This window comes from Mauremys reevesii, linkage group 4 (assembly GCF_016161935.1).
Source record: "Mauremys reevesii isolate NIE-2019 linkage group 4, ASM1616193v1, whole genome shotgun sequence".
NCBI classification, from domain to species: Eukaryota; Metazoa; Chordata; order Testudines; family Geoemydidae; genus Mauremys; species Mauremys reevesii.
Genome location: NC_052626.1, coordinates 68,786,127 through 68,807,800, shown reverse-complemented (window position 1 = coordinate 68,807,800; position 21,674 = coordinate 68,786,127). Strand labels below are relative to the sequence as shown.

The 21,674-nt window shown below is 45.8% G+C and overlaps 1 protein-coding gene across 14 annotated transcripts in view; it reads left to right on the top strand.

Moving 5' to 3' along the window:
* TMEM229B (transmembrane protein 229B) overlaps positions 1–21,674 on the top strand; it is a 54,607-nt gene that overhangs the window by 17,205 nt on the left and 15,728 nt on the right. For 4 of the 14 annotated variants that reach the window (XR_005597849.1, XR_005597848.1, XR_005597846.1 and 1 more), the window contains exons 1-3: positions 13,958–14,424; positions 15,717–15,862; positions 16,310–16,417. The exons of 1 other annotated variant lie outside the window; for it this stretch is intronic. Coding sequence is in view for 1 of the 13 variants with exons in the window: in XM_039536250.1 (XP_039392184.1) it covers positions 14,377–14,424 (48 nt within the window). In the remaining 12 variants the exon portion in view is untranslated. Of the gene's footprint in view, positions 1–6,015; positions 6,265–13,957; positions 14,425–15,713; positions 15,863–16,309; positions 16,418–21,674 lie in introns of those variants that run through there. 9 more of the 14 variants (XM_039536250.1, XM_039536255.1, XM_039536251.1 and 6 more) reach the window with 8 other exon arrangements.

The window sequence follows — 21,674 nt, the reverse complement described above, 5'->3', positions numbered from 1 at the left end:
ATCAGTGTGAGTGGTACAACAGTGTAAGTGCTAGTGGTTGACTGAGTTCCTAATAGGCGTTCATGACACTTTGTTTAAAAGATGCCTGAGCCTGGCCTACACTAGTGGATTTTATTTATTTCTGTCTAGGTATCTTGATGACCCCATCACCATTATCAAAAAATGCCTTCACAAGCATTTAACCTTTTAAGCATTGATACTGCAAACATGTCAGCTTCATTACATATTGAATGCAAAAAAAAAAAAATTGGAACTTTACGGTTGCATTATGTGCTCCAAGTATGAGGCTGAGCATGCATCCTTATCTGTTCTGCTTTGCTCATGTGCTTTACAGTATACTATTTCTCAAATAATATTTTTTATTCAAATGCAGATACACACATGTGCTTAAGGTAATACAGATTGTATTGTAATGCAGCTGCATTATTTTAGAGAAAGGAGGTATCTCCAGCATCACTGTGCCCCCTCATCTCCTGGTACGCCATTGGTTAGAATTGAGTCGTAAGTAAAAGTGCCCCCTACTGAATCAGGAACACTGCTCCCTAGAGCATTGAGTTTTTCCATGGCAGTGGAGGCTCTCATCTCAGCACATCAGTCCCAACATGTCAAATTCCACAAAGTTAACAAGGTCAAGATCACTGGTCTAGGTAGTAGAACTGCAGGGTTTTTTATTCCAGCTCTCTCATCCTGAAATATCTAGACCTCTCTTTTTTTTTTCCTTAGTTCTTAAATGGGGATGGGTGGGGTTACAGACACCAAAAAATGTCTGTGGAGATCCAAATATATAGAAGATGGCTGCCTTCTGCTCCTCCTCCCTCCCACTAACCTAGTTTTCAGAAGATAGACTTCTGACCATGATTTTTGTCCTTGATTCTAGGTCGGCTCCTGATCCCATTTAAGTAAATGGGAAAACTCTTATTGGCTTGAATGGAAATGGTGACCATGGCAATGTGATGCAAAAGTATGAAGAAGAAATCCATGCAAAATCCATGCTATGGCCAAAACTTTCAAAAGTAGCCACTGAATTTGGGTGTCTAAATTGAAACACCTTGAACCTGATTTTAAGAAGTGTTGAGCAATGCACAACTGCTGCTTAAGTCAGCTGAAAATCAGGCCCAAGGCACCCAAAATAAGTGTCCACTTTTGAAAATGTTGGTTTAAATTTTTCGTAAATTTTGCCCTTGTTTTGTGTATCAAAAACTGGCAGTCAGGAGCTCAACAAATAAAACCTACTTCATCTTTAAACAAGAGGGCAAAACTAAGTGAATGAATTAGAGTCATAGCCATTAGTTTAAGTACAGTAGTGCATTTTCCATATGAGAGTGAAAAGTACACAAACATAGAGGATGGATTTACACATTGAAGGCGTTCTGAATAACTGCAAAGCTTTCTGTTCATATGTTCTTTCTCCTCATTTTTTTACAAAAGTAATTATTTTAGATAGATTTGGCTATCTAAAAATGTTCACAATATACTTGTTGTTTTGGGGAGTACAGTTTTATAGGCTTTCTCTGCATCTCAACCTTACAAAGTTAAATAAAACCCCTACAGCCAACTGAGACAAGTTACGTAAAATGAAATTAACATACAAATTAATTTTTTTAAAAGCATTATAAAATATATAACAATATAAACCATAGCTAACCCAGTTACAATAGAAAGGCCTTTTCCATATCTGATCCACTAACACAATCTTATTATAATAGCAATGTTATTCTCAGAAAGAGAAGCCTAATTAGATTTAAATCTATCTAAGTAAATATGAAATGGGTGCCAACTCTGTCTCTCTAATTCCCATGGCACATGGATTTAATTAAATGTTTATACTCTTATTAATTATTGCGTAAATCTTGGTGGGAGGTTTTTTTTTTGGGGGGGGAGGCTTAGTCATTTAATCTGCATTCATTTTATTGGAATACTTTTTTAGATCATTACTGTATAAATTAAAGCTGCAGTTTTTGAAGGAACCTAAGGGGGTTAGGCACACAAATCCCATTGAATTTCAATCCTAAATCGATTAGGCTCCTTTGAAAATCCCAGCCCGTATGTAGTCGGATACTTAGGGCTTGTCTGTACATGTAATTGTTCCTGATTTAACTCCATGTGTGGACAATCTTTTTCCACAATAAAGAGTGCCTTGTTCCTGTTTAGCTTAATGCACAAACAAGGCAGTCTTCTTCCGGAACAAGTGGATCCATATATGGAGTTAATCAGGAACATCTCCATGGGTAAACAGGCCCTTACATGGTCAGGAACCATCCTGTAATGATATGTTTATACTGTGTCTAGCACAATGGGGCTTGGACTGCTAGGCACTACATCCATACAACTCCTATTACTAGGTAACTTAGGACAATGTCATCCTTCGCATACTGGCTATTGTCTCTGTTAGTCACCTTTTGGTTGGGTTTATAGTCTTCTGGACAATAAAATAGGGGCAGCAGACAACTGTAGGGAAAACTTTGAGTTATTATGGGAGAGTTTTGTGCTGATTTTTAGCAAGGATTTATTGTTTATTACTTGGTATAAGGAAGCAGAGTGGCCTCATCTGACCTCACTCTGCCCCCTCTGGAGGAAGTGCAGGGGAAAGGCAGGAAGTATAAGAACAGGGCCCTGCAGTAGGGTTGCTAGACATCTGGTTTTCGACTAGAACACCTGGTCAAAAAGGGACCCTGGCAGCTCTGGTCAGCACCGCTGACTGGGCCGTTAAAAGTCTGGTTGGCGGCGCAGCAGGGCTGGCTCCGTGCAGCTCCCGGACTGGGAGCTGCCTGAGGTAAGTGCCACCTGGCTGGAGCCTGCACCCCAAACTCCCTCCCAGACCCCACACCCTGACCTGCACCCCAACCCCTTGCCCCAATCCTGAGCCCCCTCAGGCATCCAAACTCCCTCCCAGAGCTCGCACCCTGAATCCCCTCCCAAATCCCCTGCCCCAGCCCTAAGCCTGCTCCCGCACTCCAAACCCCTTGGCCCTAGCCCAGAGCCCCCTCCTGCACCCCAAGCTCCTCATCCCCAGCCCCACCCCAGAGCCTGCATGCCCAGCTGGAGCCCACCCCCCCTTGCTCACCCCAACCCCTTGCCCCAGTCCAGAGCCTCCCCCGCATACTGATCGCCTCATTTCTGGCCCCACCCAGGAGCTTGCACCCCCAGCAGGAGCCCTCACTCCCTCCCACACTCCAACCCTGTCCTAGCCCAGTGAAAGTGAGTGAGGGTAGGGGAGAGCAAGCAACTGAGGGAGGGGGGCTGGAGTGAGTCGGGGCAGGGCCTCAGAGAAGGGGCAGGGCAGGGGTTGGGGCAAGGGTGTTTGGTTTTGTGCAGTTAGAAAGTTGGCAACCCTACCCTGCAGTACAGCTCAGTTAGGGCTGGACAAGGGAAGGAGGCGGATGTCCTTCCCAGGGAGCTGAGCCCTCAGCCGAGCCTGTGACCGGGAGCATAAAAGAAAGGCAAACCACTGCCCCAGGAGATGGAAGGCCCCAGGGAGAGACTGGAGGAAGGGCCGCCTGATCGCGACACTGAGAGTCAGGTCCCAGTGGCGACGGAGCAGTGCCAGCAGGAACCAGTAGGAATTAGCCCAGGGAAAAGAGACTTTGGTCTGGGTGTGCTGCTGGGACGCGAGGCAGCTATCACATATTTCCCTGCTGACCCCGGCCGGGATCACTTGCCACGTCTAGGGCCCTGGGCTGGGACCTGATGGAGCAGGGTGGCCCCAGATCCCTCTCCCCACAGCATTGTACAGGGACTGGTTGTGCTCTAATCTTTAGGCCAGAAGGCCAGCAATATAGACCGTTTAATTGCTCAGCCCGCACTCAGAGGGCCTGAGCCATAGTCTATTGTTGTTCACCCCACACCAGGAGGCCTGAACTACCAGCCAGCTGGTGGTTTGCTTAATCCTCCTTTGGAGGTTTGAACTGCTATTTGGGCAATTGTGCAGCTGCAGACTAGGCTGCCTGACAAAACCTCTGGTGGTCGTACTGACACCCTGCCACTGCCGGAGGGGGCACCCTGGCCCTGAGACATAGGAAGGCTACTCTTGGGCTACAAGAGTATCTAGATGCTCCAACCAAGATTGGGACCCCTTTGTGCTAGGTGCTGTACAAATAGTTAGTAAGCATCCCTGGTCTAAGGAGCTTACTGTGAAGGATGTGAGGCTGCTCTGCAATAATTGATGAATTATTGACTTCCTTGGCTCCAGCCAAGTTACACAGATTGCTTACCAAGGCTGGGACCCAAAAGATCAAAGGACAATAAAAATTTAAGACTCTCTGCCCAGAGATGAGATGAGGGAACAAGGCCTAAAGCCTAGGACCTTTGGGGGGCAGTCAGAGAGATGAGAGAAGGGGTCTGAGGTGCAGGTGGCCTGTCAACTATAGCACTTAGACTCTAAATAGATGATATGACAGACAAAGGATGGGAGGGGAAACAGAGACACAGAGTTGAAGTGACTTGTTTAAGGTCACAGTGCAGATTAGAGGCAGAGCACGGACTAGGATTCAGGTCTCCTGAGTTCCAGTCCCATGCCTTGCCCACCGAACCATGCTGCCTCTGATTTTCTTTCTTTACTTTTGCATCACATTGTTCTGGTCACTCATAATTAGTTGGTTAAACATATTGTGGTGTTACTGCCTCTCTAATACAGAATAGGCAGGTGCACTCAGGGCCAATAAAAATAAGCACAACAAACAACAGCTAGGGACTAAAGGAAAACAGCAGGTAAAAAGTGGAAGATCTTGTGGCTAAAGCACAGGGGTGTGTCAGAAGATCTGGATTCTATTCCTGGCTTAGCAAAAGAGTTGACACTAGTATAAATCCATTGGGCTCAATTCACCATTACTCTATGCCTTATATAGTCATTTATACTAGTTGCATAGTGGGTGTAAAATGCTACTGGATCAGAATGGTTGATGGATACCGTAGACTTTACATACTTAATCCAGGCACCTATGCTTGGCATTGCAGGGTAAGTGTAACAATCCAGAGACCCTGCAGTGCTTGCAGGGAGTGCTTGATGGGGCTGCAGTGTGTTTTGTGCATCTAAAACAGGAGGCCTAGTATGGTCGTTACAGCCTGCAGCAGTTCAAGCACACTGTTATTAGCTGCACCAGTGCAATTCTATAGTGTGGACCAATTTTCATTAATAGCTCCCAGTACTTGCAGTACTTCCTGGTCTTCTTTATCTTATCTTATCACTCTGTTTATAATAAGGCAATCCCCCTAACAGCTCAGTGTGGAGTATATACAACTCACATGGACTCTCCAACTCTCCATTCCTCCTTTGATTTATCCTCTGTCCCAATAGGGCTCATTCTTAGTAGCTCTCTCCAGGAGATCCTTGGCTGTGGCATTCTTCACTTCTACTACTGGGGGAAATCCTGCCCAAAGAGAGATTGTGACATCCTTTAACCACCCATCCAACCTCTCCCCTACCCCACAGATACTTCTCCTTTAGTTAACAATTGCTGTTTTACATAGCACATCCAGATTCCATTGTCCAGATGAAGTTGCAGTTGGGGACCAGGTGATTCTCATGGATCCCCGTCAGCTGGGGAGGGAAAGAGATGAGGTTGATTGCAGAAATGCTGATGGGTAAGCAATATTAGCTGCTGCCTAGGGCTCCAAATGTGATCTCGCTGCCCTTTACTCAGCTGAAAACAGTGCTTCAGTTGGTAGAAAACTATCATCCACTGAACCGTAAAGTTCAGGCCAGCACTGTAGCAAGGTTATGATAAACCAGGTGTCAGCAGGGTTCCTCAGAAAGCTGCTTGTGGACTGAGCTATTGGAATGAATCCAAGTGTTGTTTCAATGATGAAGCTGTGAGCATGGTTATTAAAAAAGCTGGTATGAGTAGTGCAAGTGCTGCTTATCGCTTGCCCTCAGGAACCATCAAAGGAAGCACAGCCATCTTCCATTACTGTTAAAACAAAAATCAAGCACCCGTGTGGGCATAAAGAACCCCAGAGATATTGGCAGATGAACAAGGCTATGAATAATTCATCCCTCAAATGCCTCCTGTGTGTTTCATCCATTTAGGCTGCTCAGAGTTCTAGCCACTGAATATACAGACAGATCTACTTCCAAAACCATAGGGATGGAACCCTACAGACTGATTGCCACTTCTGTCAGCTTGTTGTCCAGGAAGCTGTGGCTGTTGCAATGCTGTGTGACATTTCCCAGGCCAGGAAAGCGATTGTGCAACCTTTGCTCATCTTGCAAGCAGTTCTGATAGGAAGCAGTGTCACTCAGCAAAATTGGGACTAGCTGTTATCTGGGTGAGTAAATGAGCTGGGGCTAAGCTGGGAAGTAGTGGTCTGATGTTTTCTACAAGAAGGGATGTGATGGGCTAGTTGGGCAGTGGCTCTTTGCTTTGGGAGGGGAATTTGCACCTTGATTAATAGTTTATGTGCCAAGCAGTCTCTTGTGAGTCCATGTTCAAAAACAGTCTAGGTGCCCCTGCCGAAAGTTCCTGAGACACGAGTAAGGATTTTTCCCATCCCAAACTCTCTCAGTGGAAGAGAAGATGTTAAGAGGCTGTGCCACAGCCTATGTGAAGTGAGCTAGTTCTTTCAGCTCATTTGCTATTAGGCAGTTGTCAGCATCGTGGTTGGTGACCTTGTTGGCAGCCTAAGCAAGGAGGCTAAAGATTCACCAGACTAGAGTCTGATTTCCCCTCCCACCCCCAAAGAAGATCCTCTTGGGTCAGGAGTGAGTTTTTTTTGACAGAGCCGAATGAGGGAAGGCTGCACTGAGGAGAAAAAAGGGCTTTGCCTTCCAGGGCTGTCAACCTGGTAGCTGTTCCTCAGCACAGAATTCACATATTAGGCTGCAGAGACCTTTCTTATAATTTACTCCTTTCCTGCTGCTGGTTTATATTAAAATGCCCTCCAACCACTCTATTCATCATCATCATCATGATCATGTTCCCATTACGGCTCTGGCATTTAGGGCAGTGACAAAAGCACTCTGTTAGCTCTGGTCAAAGGATGCTGCCAGTTAGAGTCATCAGCATTCCCCCATCACTCCTCCACATCCCCCAGAATTCTTGTGGCCCAGAACGCTTTTTCCCTGCTTGCAGACAGTCAGACTCTCAGCTGGCTCTCCCTCACTGTAATCATAGCAGCTATAGAGATGACTGACTGTTTAGGGTAAGAATGTAACCCCTTGCGTGGTTAGAATACAAAAACCATGAGGAGTCCTGGTGGCACCTTAGAGACTAACAAATTTATTTGGGCATAAGCTTTCGTGGGCTATAACCACTTCATCAGATGTATGGAGTGAAAAATACAGTAAGCAGTATATATATCACAGCACATGAAAAGATGGGAGTTGCCTTACCAAGTGGGGGTCAGTGCTAACGAGGCCAATTCAATTAGGGTGGATGTGGCCCATTCCCAACAGTTGACAAGAACGCCACTAGCCATCACCTACAGCCCTCAACTAAAACCTCTCCAGCGGATCATCAAGGATCTACAACCTGTCCTGAAGGATGATCCCTTGGTAGATAGGCCAGTCCTCGCTTACAGACAGCCCCCCAACCTGAAGCAAATACTCACCAGCAACTACACACCACACAACAAAAACACTAACTCAGGAACCAATCCCTGCAACAAACCCTGCTGCCAACTCTGTCCACATATCTATTCAAGGGACACCATCATAGGACCTAACCACATCAGCACCTACCAATGTGATATATGCCATCATGTGCCAGCAATGCCCCTCTGCCATGTACATTGGCCAAACCGGACAGTCTCTACGCAAAATAATAAATGGACACAAATCAGATATCAAGAATTGTAACATTCAAAAACCAGTAGGAGAGCACTTCAGTCTTCCTGGACACTCAATAACAGACTTAAAAGTGTCCATTCTTCAACAAAAAAACTTCAGAAACAGACTTCAATGAGAAACTGCAGAATTGGAATTAATTTGCAAACTTGACACCATCAAATTAGGCCTGAATAAAGATTGGGAGTGGCTGGGTCACTACAAAAAATAATTTTCCCTCTGTTGCATCCGACGAAGTGGGTATTCACCCATGAAAGCTCATGCTCCAAAATGTCCATTGGCCTATAAGGTGCCACAGGATTCTTTGCTGCTTTCCCTCTGTTGATACTCACACCTTCTTGTTAACTGTTGGGAATGGGCCACATGTACCCTAATTTAATGGGCCTCGTTAGCACTGACCTCCCACTTGGTAAGGCAACTCTCATCTTTTCATGTGCTGTATATTTATACCTGCCTACTGTATTTTTCACTCCATGGATCTGATGAAGTGGGTTATAGCCCACGAAAGCTTATGCCCAAATAAAATTGTTAGTCTCTCAGGCGCCACAAGGATTCCTCGTTGTTTTTGCTGATACAGACTAACAGGGCTACCCCTCTGAAACATGGAAGAATACATTACTTATTAGGAGAAGAAATACACAGACAAAGCAAGCCGGGCTTTTGACTTGTGTCTGGGTGGTTTCCATAGCAATGTAGCTGTGGCACCCTTTGTGCTGTTGGTCTTGAGCCTCACGGCAGTTCCACTTAATGGTTTATAAGTGCTCAACTCTCATACCAAGGGAAATGTATCCAACTCAAAAGCAGGATGGAAATCCCAAGATAGGCAACTGTGGGTACTTATATTTATTGTGTTTGCTGTGTCCCCTGAACAAACTATGAACACCAGCGTGTTGGAAACCATGGCTCCTTTGCAGCCGAGTGAGGCACTGAAACGTCACATGGATTTTGGGATAATACAGTAGCTTCTGCAGCAGACATTGAAGATATAAGCACAAGGTTATGATGACCCATATCCCTTGCTCTCATACATGCTACAAACCATTAATACTCACACCTAACACATTCAGAACACATACACCAATCTCAAACATACACTAATCACAGGCACATACCTAACACATTCAATACACATTAACTGATCACAGGCACAACCTTTGGACACACATGCTTCTGTCACACACAGACACCTATCACCTCACTTGCATATGTGAGTCATAAGAGCAAGATTATGATTATGGCTGCATGTAGGTCATGAAATGGTGGATTCTAGCATTTTCCTGGGGTGGGTTGTTTTTTAATAGCTGTGACTTCTGACATTTGGGGATTTTTATACATGGAGGGGTGGATCTAACTGTTAATAATTGAAAGTGAGAACATTTTAAACTTGGCTTTCAGGAAAGGCTGAGAGAGCAGGATCTTTCTTTGTTACAGCTAGTGGTTTGTCAATTGATCACAGGGATGGAAGGGCACAGAATGTGTGGTGTCTCTGTTTTTCTTTGGGTGTGGGGAAAGTCCTTGAGCTAACATAGCTGATTTAAGAGGTGACTGTACAATGCTGCTTTTTTTCAAAGGCTGAGTTCAGGAAGGCAATGTTGAAGAAGAGTGACATTCCTCTGCCTCTCTCACCAGTGCACACCCCACCACCATTATACACTAGTCACAAACATGCATACACCAGTGGCACCCAGTCATGCGCTTCCCTATGACTGTCACATGCACTGAAACATACAGCACACCTACTTATCACACTGACTTGCACACTACCAGAAGTATCAATCTCCTGCACACAAATAACACAGAGACACCAATCAGACATGTCCCGACTATACTCCTATGACTAATGCAGCCATGCCACAGAGCCTTACGTATGATCTGTGTACCTGCCATCTACGTTTACAACATTTACACATACCCACACACCAACACCTGACATACATCAACCAGTCACACACCCAGATGTTTACGTCAACCAATCACATGTACCACTCCTCCGTATCCACCTGCATGCACTGATCTCTCTGAGCCCCAACATCACTGCACAGGTTGAATTCCGTTTGGATGGCAGCCTCCTGTCCTGAGGCCTCTCCATTGTTTTCCTAGGTATGAAACATCCGCATTGTTGGTGGACACTTGTTTTTCCATCTGCCTGAATGGAAGACCCTCTTCTAGGGCCTTTGTTTTGCTTGTTTAGAGCTGATGTAATGAATGTAATGGGTCCTCTGTTCTCTTTGTAGAAAGGAATGTTAATTATTTTCAGCAGACTAATTACACTGCTAATGAGTGGCTGTACTGCAGTGATACTCCCTTTAATTACTTGTTCTTAAGTGCTGTACCGAGCCATTTTTGAACATGCTATTAAATGCAAATGCCTGCGTCTGGCTTGGAGATCTGCCTTCGGGCTCCCCGGAAGAAATGCTTTGCTAAGTTTAGGAGTCCATGTGATACAGGCAATTGAACAAATGAGCATAATGTGCAGATCCACCTAGTCGGGGACCCACCAGAACAACGGTTTGCTTTATTTTCTGTATGAATTCTGTGCTGGTGAAAGTGAGGGATTGTGCCTCCAGTAGTGCCTGGAGGCCTCACCAAGATCAGGGCTCCACTGTGATAGGGGCTCCATGGGCCCTGCACCAAAGATCTCTCGGTCTAATGAAGCAAGACAGGCAAAGGGTGGGTTGGGAAATTGAGGCACAGAGAGAGAGATGAAGTGACTTGCCCAAGGTGTCACAGCAGGTCAGTGACAGGAATAGAACCTAGGTCTCACAAGTTTTAGGGTGATGCTCTACCCACTGAACCACATTGCCTGTAACTTTATGCTTAGAGCCAATATGACTAATAGTATCACTAGAGTCAGCAGACATATTGCACGCTCGTAGTGCAAGATACCTACAGCCAACTCCACAAGTACACCTCAGCCCTGATCCCTACGTGTTCCTGTGCTTCTCTCCCTGAATCCTGAAGGTCTTCTCCTTATGTCCTCCAAAGTCTTTCCTACCTAAACTGCTGACAAAATGGTGTATTTTATTTCCATCCTGAGAGAGCCACTGTACTGTAGCTGGTATTCAAGTCCTGGTACCTTCCCTCCAGCGCTGCTCAGTCTGGATCTGCAGCACCTCCTTTTATCCAAATGCTGCACCACCTCTCCAAAGGTACCTCATGTTTTTCTGCAGCACCTTCAGCTGTTCCAGTCATGGCCCTTCTCACCATTCTCCCAATGCACCTCAACCCTGACGTATCTGATGCCCATAACTTGAGTCCTGAGACTCCGAACACACAGTAAGCTCTGTCAATGCACCTTAGTGGGGTTATTCCAGTCACAGGGGAGATGTGAAGGGCATGGTACTGACTTGCTGTCACTTCCCAGGGAGGAGGAAATGCTTGTACAATGACCATGCTAGGAGCCAGTGAAAGATGGAGTGTTGATAGGATTCCAAAAGTCCAGTGCATCTCAGAGTTACAACAGGCAACTTCATGTGTAGTTAAAGCAACTAAAAGTCAGGTGATCTTGGGACCTTCATAAGGAGCGAAGTGGACCCCAGGAGACAGAAAACCCTCCCCAGGAGGGCACTTTCAGCATGATGTGCTGAGAGTTGTCCCCAGAGCTCTAAATGGCCCAGTGTGTCTTCTGGAATAAATGCTGATAGCGGGTATAAAGAGCACCCTCAGAATGGTTGCTCTCCTGAGTGGAGCATCCTAGAAAACTGGGCTGATCCCCTTCATTGGGCAGTTCCCACCTTCATTTGGCTTTTCTGAGAGGCGTGTGTTGAAAGCTCAGCTCCGTCCTGTCAGTTTGGCAGGAGAATGCCTTATCTCTCTCCTAGCAGGCACTGCGCCTGCCCCTCGTGTTCTCTTTGGAGCAAAGAGTTGCTGAGCTCTGGGAGACTGAGTGGGCGGGTAATGAGTTTGAGCCTGCATCCCTGGTATCAGACTTCTGAGGGGACGATAATCCCTGGGGGGGAAATTCTTGAGAATACAAGTAGGTCATTTGTTTCTGCTTCTCTCACTTCCTTTACTTTTTCTTGTCTTCCCCTCCCCCACTGGCTGTTGCTTGGCTGCTCAAAATGCTCTGAAGCAGTTTCACAGTGTTACTTTAAAGCATGCTGTTGAGATAAAAATTATGGTCCAGGCCCTCCAATGCAGCGCAGCCACTTTGTACCACACTGCTCTGACATCTGGTGGAACAGGCCCAGGCAGGATCACCCCAGCTCAAGCGTGGTCCTCCAGTGGTGCAGAGATGACACAGGGGTTTATGCATCACTTCCTGCTGCTGTGGTAGGAGGGGAAAGAGGTGTGGCCAGCGGAAATAGGCATGATCAGGACACTCCTGTTGCTAATCCAATCCTTTATGTTTTTCCCTCTTGAGGCTATTTACAAACAGCTGAATAAAGTCGATTGAAAATGGCTCCAATTTGTTGAAAGCGGGGAGCTAGGTTGGTCAGAGGTAGTGCCAGGATGAGGAGAGTGTACAGATGGTCATTTAAGCCAGATTTGGACACAAACCTCTGACCTGCACTCCATAGATCATCTGCTTCCCATACTGAGGCCAATATATATACCATGTAAAGTTCCCTTACCTGCCTGACTAATAACAATAATATTTTTGATCATTACAGTGGAAAGAATTTTGAAAATCTTTGCCCCACTGAAGCAGTTTGTCTGTTCTTTGGACTTTACTCATCTCAGACAGTGAAACTAGATTGCCCAGTTTCATCTTATAGGTTGCAAGCCAGCGCCAGGCCAAGTTTAAAGGGAGTATTAAAAAGCTACTAAATCTGAATGATAGCCTTTTACATTGGCTCCGCACAGGTGTAAATGACTGCACAAGCTGCAATGCAGTGGAGAATCAGGCGTTGTGAGGTGTCCGTATGATATGAGGAGTGATTGCACATATTTCAAAACTAGTGATTTTAGGGATCCATAGGTATCTTGGTACTTGTGGATTTTATCAGCATCACTTCCTTTTAGTGTGGATGGAGCTGAACAGTTGAATTCTTGCTTGCCACTGATAATGCACCTCTTAGAACAGACGACATAACACAATATATTCATCTAGTGTGTAATACCTACTTGGTTTCATGTAAGCTCCTCCGCACTGTGCACATGCCGACCTGAAGAGAAGAATGGGCAAAATGCCCAATGCCTGCTACTCTAGGGCTGTCAGTGTGCAGTTTGAGAACCGAGACCCCCAGGACTCAAGGATTCAGGCACTGAAGCTGCAAATCTTCTGTCCTTTGTAAAGACTGGGACAACATAGGCTCAGTGTCTGGTTCCATTTGTTCTAGGTCAATAGACGTCATGTTTGCTTAATAGGTTTTAAACATGGGTTAAAACTAACTGAGGCTAATTTAGTTTAAACTCAGTTTGGTTGGCCAGGACCAAACTGTGTTTCACTGAAGTTTAGAAACTGTATTCTGGTCTAGATAGCGATCAGGAGCCCATCACCATAGCATTTAGGTGCCAGTGTCCCCATGTTCACTCAGTCCCCTGCCCAGAAAGACATTGTTTAAGTTGGTGTCTAGCAGGAAAAGAAGAAAAAGGAACAGTCTCATTGTACAATAAGTGAATGTTGAAATAAAAGGTTTGCTTAGACTTCATAAGTCAGTTATGACCTGTCAGGTGAATAAGTGATAAATCCGAATGGTACCAAGGCGTAATATTGATATGTTACAGACTGAACCTCAGAAAATCTGTCCCTTGGAGGTGCAGTTATCAGCATTCCTAAGAGCTATGTGCCTGCAATAAGGAAGGAGCAGGTCCGTAGTGTTTAGCTACCAATTAAATGCATCTTTTTAAAAATAATGAATGAAGGGGTTATTTAGATTTTTTCCCCCTCTTTTTAGGAGGCATTAACTATGTCCATTCCTAAGTAAAACTCAGGCTGAAGTTCTAAACCAGCAGTTAAGCTGACCATAACTGCTGTAGGCATATGAATGGCAAGATCAAGGGCAGGAAATACACCCATCTCTGAGACTCCTACTACAGAACAGTGCAGAGTGATTAACAATACAGGATACCTGTGCCATGGCTGGCTGAGACCATTCTCTCTCCGTATAACCGCTGTTAGTTATATGCCACCTGGGTAAGATTTATGTTACAGTTCAACAGGTCAGCTGATCTGGTGCTTCAGTTAAAAGGGCCGGGTGTCCTTATATAATTCAAGAGCTTCTCTGAGAGTGCTGCAGGCTCACTGCTGTGGTGTGTCTCTTCCTTACAGTACAGAGTGTGGCACAGCCACAGCTACTGTGTTTGCAGGCAGTTAGGAATTGAGTCCCTTCTGCAAAGTGAGGAGACCCCCAGTCTCTCTCAGAGGGAGTCCACTGAAACTAATAGGAGTTAAGGGTGCTCAATGTTTTTTTTCCTTCTCTTAACAAAATTAATTTTTTAGAGATGGGGGGTACATTTCCTGAATGGCATTAACTAAAAATGACTTCAGCTGCCAGAGAACTCTGCAGACAGGAAGTGGCCTTCACACCACTTCCTCTTGGAAGTTACTGTGCAGAGTGAGCTGCTATGTAGTATGAGCACTGGCAGAACAGGGTTGTCTCTACTTTCCAACCAACTGGGAGAAGCCTTTGCAGTGGGATTTAGCCTGCAAGATGCTGTGGGGTGCCTGGAAACTTCACCTCTCAAGAGAAGTGAGCAAGGTACATTATGTCTCAATGTTCTGTTGGGTTTTTTGCATGAGAAGACATTCAGTTTGATACTATCCCTGAGACATGACCACAGCCTGACACCAAGGTGGTCAGATGAAAGTGATTGAGCAAACAGTGTAGTTCTCTGGTAGACATCTGACATCTTCTCCTTTGCCCCCTTATGTCCTAAGGGCCCCTGAGTGACTATCGTTAATGTTTTTGTAAAGTTAGTTCAGTGTTTGTGAATGGTGTTGGTTTGACAGCCCGGAAGATGTGTGTGCTCTGTTTATGAAAAAGAAAGCAAAGCACCATCAATGACCGTGTCTGCTTTCCCGACAGCAGTCTGCCTCAATGCTGCCCTGGAGAGACCTGCCTTTAGGGGCAGGAGGGGGAATTCAGAACTCCAGTCGACTATGGAGACCGGCTTCTGTGCTGAGGATAACAAGAGCGAGAGCCAAATAGTGTTAACTGTGGCGAAGGTTTGATTATAGAAATATGGAGGTGTCAGTCATTGGGACTGGAACATATACAAGAAAACCAGAGAGAGGGAGCCAAATGTGCTTTGGGATAGGGATAGGGCCGACAAGACAGGACGCTTTCTCAACAGCCTCACTCGGAAAGAAAACAGGATTCTAATTTTCAAATTCCCCATTTCTAAAAGGAATCCAACCCTGACTGAGAAACACTTGGTATAGAAAGCTCTCTGGGACAGGGACTCAGTTTAAGCACTGTGCAGGCATAGCACAACGGGACTCCCAAACTGGTTGAGATGTCTAGATTTACTGCAGTATAAATGCTATAGTAATAATAAGGAGGTTTATGCTTTGCTCTGAAGTATCTGGTACTAGATACAAGCGGAAAGGATAGAAGACACAAGGGAGTATTGTTCATTCCTGTGTACTTTAGGTTTTAGCACACTTTTATTTTGAAAAGGTTTTCTTTTTGGTTGATCTGTGTTTGTATTCTATCCATCCATTTTAGGAAACACAATGGCAATAGCTATGTTTTTGTGAGAGTAAATATGGCCTCTGCTGGGCTAAGACTTAAGATCCCAGTTACACTACAAAAGACTGAGCTAGAAAATCACTTTTTAAAACTGGCTAGTCTCGAGAATGGTTTCCAAAAGCTGTTTGAATCAAATTATGCCCCATCTATTCAGGTAGCAATGCCAGATTACTGGAAACCATTTTAAAATTGGTATTTAAGAACAATTTTCTAGCATAGTCAATTTTGTAGGGTAGAAGGGACAGTGTGAATGATACAGTCCTACCTAACCCATTTTATCTTTTATCTGCACACAGCAGCTGTTGCACTGTGGACAGAAGGAAGGGCTGCAATAGTCTAGCACGGAAACACTTGCCTGAGAAGCTGCAACAAACTTCCTTTCAATAAAACTGAAACAGTGGCTTGTACCAAGAGAAATGAATGTCTCCTTAGCCTCCCTGAGCAGGTCTGTTGTCTCTAGGGTACTTTTCTCAACCTTGACTTGCCTGAACACCTTTTCAGTTGGGTTTTTCTGGCTGTCCAGTAGTTCATCCAATCAAGGTGAAATGTTCTCCAGTCACAGTGAGCTACTCAGTCATCTTCCCACCAGCCCCTGCCTCACTTCCTGTGTCTTCTTCCTGCATCCGACATAGCAGAGTGGTGTTGGTCTGCCAAGGGGGAGCCACAATGAGTAGCTGCCCAGTGGTGCAGTTTTGAATTACACCTCCCATGTTAACACTGCAATTGAACAAAATACTCCGATTAAGGTAGTTCTAAACAGACTTCAATTTTAATAATAATAGGAGATATCCTATCTCCTAGAACTGGAAGGGACCCTGAAAGGTCTTTGAGTCCAGCCCCCTGCCTTCACTAGCAGGACCAAGTACTGATTTTGCTCTCTTCCTTTCAATAGATGCCTTGTTGATACTTGAGTGCAGCTTGCTCTGAGTGATCCATCAGCAGCCCAGCAATGAGAGGAAAATGGCCTTTGCTTTCCAGACCAGTTAAGGTTCTCAGGCAGGTTTGTTTGAAGGAGCCTGATAAGAAGAGAGTGGAGGCATGAAGCGTGTTGAAGTATTCTGGTATTCCCATATTTACCTGGGCCCTGTAATAGCCACTGAGGAGCAATGCATCTTCACTAGCTCCCTCTCACAGACGGGATCTATCTCCAAAAGTGACTGACTACCTAGGTATAGCAAGGGTGGGGGAGGATTCACTAGCTTGTCTCCAGGATAGCTCACCCCAGCAAGGCCTCTACAATAGTAGAGGTTACATTTTTAATAGTGAGGGTAGTTGCCCACTGGAACAGCTTACTGCGGGTTGTAGTGGCACTGACCATTTTTAAATCAAGGCAAGCTGTAGTTCAAACAGGAACTAATTCAGGGAAGTTCTATGGCCTGTGTTATGCAGGTCAGACTAGATGATCACAATGGTCCTTTCTACTTTATAATCTATGAAACACACCTTCCGTCTCACTCCAGTGTGTTCCTTCTTGCTCCTCCATTACACAATCACTGCACTTCTCCATCCCACCTCCATTAATCCCCTGCCTCAGATCACTCATCTGTTTTGTCCTGCAGCCTTCCCCAAATGGGAGTGTGGAGCTGGAGCCCCTCCAGCCTCTCATTTCCTTCTGTGCCTTGATCTCTGTGGTCACTGAGAAGTTAATAGAATTCTGGGCATGTAGTTAGAGGTTGGAGGAAAAGGCAGCAGTCAGGAAAGCCTCCCCTCCTAGCAAGGATCAGTCCTATGTGACAGGGCTCAAACCCCAGTCTCCCTTTCCTACTGCATCCCTGCCTTCATCAGGACCATGCTAGCCTCCTCCATCAGAGCATGGGTATTGGCTCCTATTTGGAGTGCTAGCCAGTGGGAAGGGAGTGAGAGTTCACTGTGACAGCATTCCCTGCCCCTCTGGAAAAGAAGGCTTCCGTTCAGTGATGGCCCCTGCCAGCCCACCCTGCGAAAGACTGAGAGTGGGATTAGAACTAACAGCCTTGGAAATTTTTGCCCTCTGAGGCAAAGTTGTTGTCAGTACTTCAAGGAGGATGTATTGCAGATATTTTGTCGTGATGTGGTGAAGTTGCATTAGCCCTGAAGTTATTTCAGGACTTTCGATGCCTCAGGAAACTGCAGGATAGCATCACACAAGGCTGGATGTTCCCATCAAAGCTGAATTGCCAGCTTGAGTTTCAGTTTTAGAATCGTTATTTCTGGAAAGAATATGAAAGGCAGAAAGCCATGCCTGGATTCTGCAATACTAGGAGGAGTTCATGGCACCAGCAGTTAGAAAAAGGATCTTTAGATCCATAGGCAGAGCATGCTGGCTCGAAATCACAAAGAGAATCAACGTAGGATTCAGTCTAGGGCCAGAGTGTTGGCCCAAGTCAAAGTACAGAGGGTGCAAGTAGGGCTGGCAGCATGTGTTTGTGAAAAGTTGGCTTAAATCTCACCTTTGTGTTCTTCATGCAGGGGCCGGTCCCTCTGCACTTGGAGTAGCATGAAAGGTGCCCTAATTTACACCAGGCTGCAGTGGCCCCAGGGGATAAAAATGCAGCTAAAGAGCAATAGAGTTCAAGTGCAGGGGCATCCCAGGCAGGCCATCTCTCTCCTGCTACACTGGCAGCAGGGAGGAAGGGTGGTGTGAGAGCCCCTGCATTGGCTCTATGCCACTAGAGTATCCCCCTTGCACTGGGAGGATCTTCCCTTGGCTAGTTAAGCCAGCTTTAGAGCCACGTTTCACTGACAATGTAGAGCCAAGCAGCTGTCCTTTACTGGGGAGTCTGTCCCCTCATTTATACGGTGCCATTTCTGATTCTAGCTGCCCCTCCTGGCCCTGTTCTCCACCGTCCTGGTCCCTGTGTACTTGCTTGCATCACTGCACAGTGAATGTGATGTTGGGTAAAATGCAACTACATCTCTACCCCAATATAACGCTGTCCTCGGGAGCCAAAAAATCTTACCGCGTTATATCGAACTTGCTTTGATCCGCCGGAGTGCATAGCCCCGCCCTCCCGGAGTGCTGCTTTACCGCGTTATATCCGAATTTGTGTTCTATCAGGTCGCGGGGTAGAGGTGTATTCTGATCTGGTAGCATTTTATGCTGTCTTTGCAAATGTGCAAATGACAGCACAAGGCAGTGAAGAATCCAACTCACTGTGTGGGAACTACTCTCCTGGATCTCAAATTCCCTGCAAGATAGGTCTAAAGTTCCTTGCCCTCCTTATCCTTTGGACAAATGAGCATTGACTGTGCGGTGGGGCCAGCTGTACTGAGCCGTAATAACTGGGGACCCGTGAGTTGCTCATTGTTCTCTATTTTCAAGTGTCTGCGTTGAAGAGCACCTGGGTAATAGAGAATAAAACTCACCACTAATTCCTCTGACTGTACAATATGTTTCCACTGCTAATGATATGCTTTGAAAACCATGGAGGCAGTGAACTAATCCTTGTGGTAAGCTAATTGCTGGAAGCCAAGAGGTGAGTGGTTTATTCCCACAGAAACTGCTTAGGGGACCTACCTTTCCCAGCTGTAAACACAGTGGCTCTTTTCAGAAATGTGTCTGTACAGTCATGTCCACCAATGGCAAACTTCAGAGTCAGTTTTTATGTTGCACATTTGTTTGTTTTAAAGTAGAGGACCTTTGCTCAGTGGTTGTGATGTTTTGTTTTGTTTTTTATTTTTATTAGGCAGAAGAAACCTTTACTAGAATTGGCCAAATAGGGCCCTATCAGACAAGAAAGAAGGAATTTTAAGGTCTTTGGGGACAAATTGCAGTAGCAAGGAAAGAACATATTTTAATGAATAGTCAATAGGGTTTTTTTAAGTGTATCCTTTCCCATCCTCTCCTCATCCCCATCCAGGAACTATATGATATTTGTGTTGCCCAGAACCTGTGAACTAGGACCTAAGAACATGGCAGAACTACGCTACTGGAGACTCCCAAGGGACATGTTTGGTCAGAAAGAAACACACAATATTTTGAGGATTATTATGAGGAATTTCAAGAATTCCAGATTGGTAAATGGCACCTAATACAAAGGTTCCTGTGCTGGTTTTCGGAGGAATTGATTCCATGGCATCTCAACCTTAGTGTGATAGAAGGAAGATGTGCTTTTTGGGAGTAGGGGGGTGGAGGAGCTACAGAATTGCTATCAAGAGAACAACAAAAGGGAGAGAGAGAGAGATTGTGGCTGGACCATTTTCAGGACCCTCTGGAACATAAGAGATGGTAAAAAGTTCAATAAAGTCGAAAGGCCCTTGAAGGGTAATTATACTGTATGAGAGAGCTCTGGGGTAAGATAAATATATTTCACAGTGGGAAGGTTTTTAAAAAAATGTTATACATTGCCTTTGCCTTGGGTGTTCAGAAAGGTTTAGAAGAGAGAAAGTGCTGGAGAGAAGGAAATTTGTTTTCCCCAGTTGTACCTGTACTCGGAAAGGGGTTTGGAAGCTGCCATTTTGTTCTCCACTAAATAACAGGTAGAATTTTAGAAGTCTAATTTGCCTGTGTTTGCCTGAGACAAGCTAATAGATATTGTCATGTTCAACATTTCTAAAAGGAATCTTTTACTCTCTGCTTCTAGCTCCCCAGAAGCTTAACATCATACCTGTTTTACCCTTCTCTGTGGCACTTTGTCTGAGGCTCTCTGGGCATTGTACAAATGTCAATGAAGTAAGCCAACACATAGGACCAGGGCCACCCAGAGGATTCAGGGGGCCTGGGGCAAAGCGGAGGAACTGCGGCGCTTGTACTCACCCGGCTGCGGTCCGGATCTTCGGCGACATTTCAGCGGTGGGGGGGCCCTTCAGTCACTCCACGTCTTTGGCAGCACTGAAGGGCCCCCCGCCGCCAAAATGCCACTGAAGACCCAGACTGCCGGCGGGCCAGGGCTCGCGGGGCCTGGAGCCTGGGGCAAATTGCCCCACTTGCCCCCCCACCTCTGGGCGACCCTGCATAGGACTCCTGAGAGGGAGGGAAGTCTTGTTATCCACATTCGTTAGGAAACAGGCAGAGACAATTTAAGTGACTTGCACGAGGTCACACTAGCAGAAGTAGAAATTTAGATGCTCCTAATTTTATGCCTTAGCCATAAGACCCTATTTCCTCCAGAGTACCCTTCCTAAAACTGATACGTGTTTTCACTGCCAAATGTGGCTTTCCTCCATTGCACATTGATGCTGGTTTTGATTATCACAGTTTGCTCAGAAGAGCTGGGCTGAACATTTTGGTTTATTATTGTAGGGTTGCTCCTGAGCACTGGCTTTCTCATATTCGGTTATTGTAGGGTTGCTCATGAAGGATGAGCTGGTGGAACTGATTTTCTTTTTGGAAAGAAGATTGGGGAATATGTTCAGAAAAAAAACACACAGTTAAAAAGAACTGTGTGGATTTCCAAATGGCTTTAGGAAATCACATAAGAGAGGTGACAGTGCCCTGATCTTGATGGTGTCCTCAGTCCTCCCTTGAGGTCTGCTGGCTGCAGCGACAATGCAAAAGGTGATGGGGACTGCAGTGCTTCCTTAGGTGGCTGGAGGCTGTCAGCTCCAGGATTCACTCATCACTTTGCAAAAACAAACCAATGAGCCGTGATGCACGTAGTGCTCTGCTGGTTGCTCCCCTTGCTGCCATCCGCTAATACAATATTTAGGCTCAAACTTTCAAAAGTGGCTACTGGTTCTGATTGCAACAACATTTGGGTGCCCTTCTTAACAGACGAGGGGCCTGATTTTCAGAAGTACTGAGCACCCTCTTCTCCAACGGGGAGGTCTGAGTGCTCAGCGCCAGTGACACAAAATAGCCCTAACGCTGGCTTGGACAGCTGCTGGAAGATTCCCCTGGTGTAGGGGGATCCATGGGTGGCATTAAGCCACGATAGCAGCTCCTGGTCCCGACCTCCTGCTCCTGACCACTTGAGCAGGAAGAATAGCATCTGGTATTAATTAGAACAGCCCTGTCCCCGAGGGACCTTTCTGGCAGCCAGAGACTGGAGGAGTACGAGGAAAGCCTAGCAATGCTCCCTTCCGCTGCCAGGCATACTGGTTTATTGTATGATAGGAGTCAGTCCAGAGACCACTGAGCCCCAGCATCGGAGTGGGGCAAATGCCTTTGTACACCCCCCTTTCAGCTCTGCTGAGTGCTGCTCAGCTGCAGCTGAGGCTTTGGCCCAGGGAGAGCAGAAGTAGGTCCTTAGCTAACATTATCCCTCTTAGGCTTTTTCTACATTTCCAGCAGTGTGCAGCGTATGCGCTGTGTGCCCCCCGGCATGGCTATAAGTAGC